Genomic DNA, 6,711 nt, shown 5'->3' on the forward strand with positions numbered 1-6,711 from the left:
AAAAATACACCTCAGGGCATAAAGCAAAGTTCGTGAAACTTTTTCTTGCTGAGTAGCAGGCTCTAAATATTTGTGGAAATCTTATGCTGATGGCAAATCCCTGAGCCTGGCCTGAACCTTGCCTGCAAGAAGTACTGGAGGACGCAAGTATTTTGTCAAGACACAAATCCACAGCAGGTGCATATGCACCACAAAAGGGAACTGTCTGAAGGTCAGTCAAAACCATCTGAAAACCAGTGATATCAAAGGACATGTCAGAGCTACAGCTTCAAGTCTTGTGGCCAGTGGGTACCTGTGACAAAAAAAGTATTTATATAAGCCTTTTTTCCAGATGGGAACTCCTGGCACTCCAGTGGTCTCTGAAAGGTGTTGTGTTCACTCAGAGAAGGGTGTGATCTTGCCCATGGCTTTATACCTTGTCCTTTGCACATAAGCATGCTTACAAAGCACCACTCGTGCTTTGGGGTCATGTGGCAGCACCAGCAATAGGCAGCAGGTTCCCATTTGGTCTCGTCATCCCAGCCAGCGCAGGCTGTGAGAGGAAAAGAAGCTGCACTGCTCCGTGACTGGTACTTCACAAGTGAAACTCAGTGCTGATAAAACCCCTACCCAGCTGGAGAGCCAGCTGTCACTGGGATAAGGAAGCTTTCTGACATAGTTTTCCCTTATTTGGTTTATCTCTTAATAGGAGGCACAGCTAATGGTGAGGCTCAGTGGTGGATGCTGTGGGCTGGTTGTTAGACAGTGTTGGAATGGCTTTGAGGGCCAGCATCCATATGTGAGCTCCTTTGGAGCAATTCAACATTACAGTATATTGCATTGCTAAGGAATTTTTTACTGAACCCCTGAATTTATTTTCACTGAAACTGGGCTTTGAACTTACAGACATGGGTGTACAGAAGTGGGAAAAGAGGGAGCTGAATGGGGAAGGAGATAAATCGCCAAGGTTTGTGATCACTGATCCACTGTAGAATCAGAGGCAGAAAGAGCAAACAGGTACTCATGTTTGGAAAAGGATGAGGTGTGTTTGGAGAGTGGCAGTGGAAAGTGCCATAAGCAATACTCGTGGGAAAAAGCCAAACAACAACCTGTTGCTGCAACAAAACCTAAAGAGAGCTGAAAACAAACAGTCTGTGAATGCAGTGGGCACTAGACACTCTTGCCACCTGAGGGGAGTAATTGGCAGGGCTGAGTAAGAGCTTGTTCTGGGTTTGGAGGAGCAGCATTGTTATGCTAATAGTCCTTTCACTTGCCTGCAGTGCTGCTGTTGTGCTCTCCTGGAAGAACTGGGCAGAAGGCTTTCCCAGGACCTGTTTGTGGGGAAGGGCTGGCTGCAGTTTAATCTGGTCCAAGGCTGGTGGGTAGAAGCCTGCCGTCCCTCCTACCCCCTGCATCCATCTCCCTGCCCTTCGAGCATTTGTGAGGTCTCCCAGACACTCTGTTCAAGTGCTCAGGTTGTGTGCAAACAGCCCAGCCAGGGCAGTTCACTTTGGGCAGAGCAACTCCTGAGCTGTGGCTGCTTGGGCTGGCACTGGGCACCACGAGCAGCGTGGGAAGGGATGAGAGCCATGGCAGCACTGGCTGGGGCTGCCACAGTGCACTGGTCTGTGAAGTGACTCTGGCATCCAGGTGCTCTTCATCCCTTCCCCGGCCATTCTCATAATCAGTGGCGATGTTCCTCCTTGCCCTATGGGGTCCTGCCCCTTCCTTGCACACCACCCATGCTGTCTGTGCTTCACAACACTTCTTGCTTTAACAGTTCAAGAGAGAATCAGCAGGGCTTTTTTGAGAGCCTTAGGTTGTCTTTAACAAATTAGACTCCGTTTTGGCCTAAAACTGAGAAACTGAGGATGTTTCTTATCTGAGAAACATCCTTTCTGAGAATTTAATTAGAAGTGACTCTCATTTACATGGATTCTACCAGCTGCCCTTAGCTCTACAGCCCTGGGGAAAAAAAAATGAAATGATACTGTGAAAGATATTAGTGAGGACATTAGAAGCAACCATACCCAGATCAGGCAGAGTTGTGAATATACCTAGCATTCAAATGTCCTTAATTGCTTTTCTCCTGTCACAGCTGTTGGGTGAATGCTCCATCTGAGAGAGGGCTGCCTCAGGGATTTCTTTTTCATTATATGATGTAGATATGGAGACAGGAGCAGGCAATGACTGCTCAACAAGGGAGGGAGCACTTAGGCTTGAGCAGCAAGAAGAAAATTGAACTTAGTGGAGGAAGATCCAGGAAGCTAATATTGGGCTTAAACAGGGGCAGGTGTGCTTGGAGAAGCAGCAAAGAAGCTGCTGAGCTACTTTGCTAACAGCCAAGATGCTAAGAGCATTAAACATCTTTTGAAGAAAGATGAGATACCACTTCTGGACTTCAGGGCCTTGCTCAGATGTGTCTTTGAGCAAATCAAGAACATAATAAAATTATTTCCATATCTTAAGGAACATCAGCAATATGAGAAGCTTAGGAATCTTGAGAATGGAAACAGGAGAAAGGAATGGCAAGTTCCAGGCCCTGAGCCATCATCCCTCTCAGGACTCCTGTTAGACTGGTGTGATGACCACAGTGACTCTGTCACAACACCCAGGGCTTTCCTGCCCTGGGAGCACAGCAACAGAAGTGCTTTGCCAGGGAGCACTGCTCCTTATTGTCAAGAGAAGAGGAGCAAGATTATGTGAGATCAAGAGGTATGCCCAAAGGTAGCAAGTGACAGCTGTAGGGCTTGAAACCTAGTGCTCTGCCTCGCAGGTAAAAGGCACCCCTGCAAACCTTGGGAGGGCTTGCTTGGCTTTACAGCCCGTGAAGTGTCAGGTGCTCCTAGCCCATTATCTACACAGTGATTTGTTTCCAATCTCATCAATAAGATCTGATGCAAAGGAGGCAACATTTAAATGTTGTAACATACATTGAAATGTTCTCTCTAGGCTGTCTGTGTAAAATGCTTTGCCAGCTACATTGGCCTTTTGGTGGCTGCTGCAGTGACGGCTCAGAATGCAATATGATAAAAATGCCACTTCTGCAAAACAGTCATGGTGCATGGGAGCATTGCTGATTCCCTGTGATGCCTTGTGAAGGGACAGGATTTGCCAAAACACGTCTGTTTGGGGCAGCACCAGGGCTGGAGAAAGCAAAGTGTCTTGTGAATGTTAAACCAAGTATGATAACATGTAAATGACTCAAGACCTCAGTTGTTTCCACTGAATGAATCAGGAAAACTTTGTAGAGTGTGTACATGTGGTATGCATTGATCAAGTGGTATGAAACCATTACTCCCTTGCTTTTGAAAGAGTGAAAAACAAAGAAAAATGGCAACAGATTAGCACAACTGACAGTTTTCCTGATAGAACCTAGGGTGGACCCTGATTGATTGTTGTTTTAATTAGTCAGAAGCAATCAGCTTGTAAATGCTGGCATTAATACACTTCTATTCAACCACATGTTGTGTATTCCAAACTGCATATTAAGCCATTCTGGAGAGTAGAAGAGGAATCTAAAAGCTCTCAGATAAAAGCTTCAGAAGCTGAACATGGCTTCTGATGCTGAACTACTCAGACTGGCTCCATCCCACAGACCACCTCTAAAACACTGCAGCAGAAGGCAGCAGTCCAAATGGGGTTTCATATATTTTTAGGAGAAGAAGAGACTTCTTTTTCTCCAGGATTCCCAAATTGCAGTTTGACACTTTGATTCCCAAGTGGCAGCCTGTGTTTAAGCTAATAGCAATTGCTTGTATAAACTCTTATTTCCTTTTCTCTCCATAGGTTTGTTGATCGGCTCTGGTTGTGCCCTCTATCCTCTTGGCTGGGACAGTGAAGAAGTCAGACAAACCTGTGGAAACCTTTCCAACCAGTTTGAATTGGGTGAGTCATCACCAGAGCATCTCAGCCACATTAGACTCTTCTATGTGTTGGCCATAAAAGCAAGCTAGGATTTTAAAAGCACAGGCTTGGGGAAGCAACCTACCAGTGTGTGGTAGGCTAACAATACTGAATAATTCTGGAACGGTGCCGAGGCAGGGGATTTCAGATGGATCTCCGAAAATATTTTCCAGAAGAACATTATAAAAGAAAATGTATGTACATATGTATGTATGTATGTATGCATATTTTAAGAAATAAATCAGATTCAATGGTCTTGCAATATGGGAGCTAACACTCCTGGAGGTCTTGACAGGGTAGACAGAGGCATCCCATCACGGCTCATGTCAAGGTAATTCTCCATGAGTGCAATTGGCTGTCTTTGAGTTCTGGGATGTTTATGGCCTTCTAACACAAGCCTAGAGTGTATTTGTATGTGACTCACGTACTTGGGAAGCTGGCAAATAACACTTACACCCTATGTTTGCCTTCTCCCAAACAAGCTACTTGTCTTGCTGCTGCTGACTGCTCTGTGCCTGGAATGAGAGCCAGGGACGCAGCCACACGGGGCTCGCACCTGTGCTTTCTCTGCAGGGCTCTAGAAAACAAGGGAACAGCAGTCACCTAAGGATTAAGCAATGTGGATGATCAGGATCTGATGTGTGAATGCACATCTGAGTCCTTGTTTAGCTGGAAGGATCAATGCAATTGCTGATACCCTTCTCTATAAGTATTCCCTGATCCTGTCCCACTTGAGGAAGAGGGGGATCTTCAATCCTCCTGAAGAGTAGCAGGGACTGAGCACTATGACTGCCCACAGACTTGAGAGCTACTGCTCTTAAGCATACAGAGCTCCCCATTTCCAGCTCTTGAAAGCTAAACCTTAGTTAAGCATAGAAATTCTTTCTATAGGTGTGCGTACAGGACTTGTGCAGGGCCTGACAGTAATCCCAGTGCAAGGAATAGTAGATAAAAATGGTCTAATGGGTTAAAGACAAACCTTCTGCATCATCTCTTGATTTTACACTCATGTTCCTGTCAGATTTCAGGAGTAAGGAGATTTTTTTCCACCTCAGAGGTATTTCTTGTCAAGATGTGCAACAGAATTGAGGTTGAAAGATTAAAAATTACCACTTTGGGACAGATGCTCCAGGCCACTCCCCCTACAGAATTCCTGTGATGTTTTGAGTACATTTGATCTGGCAGGGGACCAGAAATTCTTATAACCAGTATTAGCACCCGTCACTACAGTGCCACTGATGTCTTGTCAGCAACCACCTATGGTGCTGCTCAGGGGATATGTAATGTACTCTAGAAGTTTTACCTTGTTATTCTGAACTCTAATATCCTTCTGTGCTGTTGATATTAAATTTGCTCTTCAGCAAAGTATAAAAAGTTCCTGCAAATTTTTTATTCACCTAATAATAGAAAGATTTAAACACAGAGGAGAGAGAACAATAAGAACAGAAATGTGTAGTTAACTAGCAGGAAAAAAATGTTCCAGAACTTCGATTCCCAGCTCCATGGAAAGATGTGTCAAAGGATGTAGTAGAAAGACCAGGCAAAACTGTGGTAACTGTTGCAGGGAAGATTCAGGTTCATCCCTACCCATGGCCAATCCTGTGTCGAAGCCTGAAGTAGTTCCTGGCCAGCCCATTGAGCAGTGCACCCTTTGAAAGGCCAGCTAGCCCCTCACTGGTGCACGCTGGCTCCTGCTCTGCCATGCCAGGCATGTGAGCATCTCTGCTTCTGGGGCTCCAGCTTGTGTCCCGTGTTTGTTCCCAGGTGCAGAGGACTATTACTTTCCAGATTATTTCTCCGCAGAGTCACAGAAGGTGGGTGTTGTGACAGTGTGAGCACTTCAAAGCACTTAGACAGTTACCCAAATACAAACTGTTACCTTTAAACACTGTCATGTCCACAGTCAGAGCAGTCTCTAAGACCACCTTTGCTGTCTCAGTCTTGACTCATGAGTCAGATACTTGCATTAATTGAGTCACTCCGCCTTAAAAGTCAGTGAAGAAACCAATGTGAAAAATGTCATCTGGCAGCTCTCCTTCCAGGTACGCAGAAGGACCATGAAAAGTCTTGCTGTGTTTTCTGGAGCTGGAGCACACAGCCCCTGTGTGACACATGCCTAGACTTGACAGCAGCACTGGTCTCACTGATCTGCTGCAATGTATGTCAACACATTAATTAACAGATCATAATGAGAGCTGAAATTTGCTGCAGTGATTTCTGCTAGGCAGGCCTGCCACTAAAACATCTCCTTTCCACGTACATTGGCAGTGAACTTAAATAAATGCTTGGCTATGATTTTTTTTTACTTAATGTCAGTGTCTGTTTGATAGTGTGTTATCAAAACCATCTGTAAAGAAGAGTTACTGTCTGAGGGCCATTTAATAACCATGCTGCTAGTCTTCCATAAATACCTCTTGGTTGGTGATAACCCCAACCCTCTAGGTCTCTTCTGAATCATTAGGGACTGGCATACTCATTATAGCCTACAGGCCAAAAATGATGTTTCAAAGACTTAATCTTACTAAGTTTCAAGACAAATTTAAGTAATTATTGCTTTCATTTGAATATTTAATTTGATTAAGCTACAATGATATGCTTTCTGTTCCTGAGCCTGTGAAATCGGTTGTCTGAAGAACCATGCTGCATTAAAAATACACTTTCAGAAAATCTGGGCTGCTGTGAGCCCTGCACTGGTTTGCTAATGGGAGGAAAGGTGATGATGGGAGTGCTGGTCCTGCACCCCCTGCTGCTGTGGGTGCCAGCGAGGATGACACAGAGAGGATAATTCAGCTCCTGGTTGCTCTCAAAGGAGATGTGTTCGCCGGA

General features: G+C 45.0%; 1 protein-coding gene across 1 annotated transcript in view; it reads left to right on the plus strand.

Annotated features, from left to right (window-relative positions):
- The window catches only part of LHFPL6 (LHFPL tetraspan subfamily member 6), a 136,418-nt gene that overhangs the window by 119,334 nt on the left and 10,373 nt on the right, over positions 1-6,711 (plus strand). The window contains exon 3 of the mRNA XM_005420793.2: positions 3,769-3,867. Coding sequence (XP_005420850.1) covers positions 3,769-3,867 — 99 coding nt within the window. The remainder of the gene's footprint in view (positions 1-3,768; positions 3,868-6,711) is intronic.

The sequence above is a fragment of the Geospiza fortis genome, unplaced genomic scaffold, assembly GCF_000277835.1.
Source record: "Geospiza fortis unplaced genomic scaffold, GeoFor_1.0 scaffold194, whole genome shotgun sequence".
In the NCBI taxonomy this organism is placed as follows: domain Eukaryota; kingdom Metazoa; phylum Chordata; class Aves; order Passeriformes; family Thraupidae; genus Geospiza; species Geospiza fortis.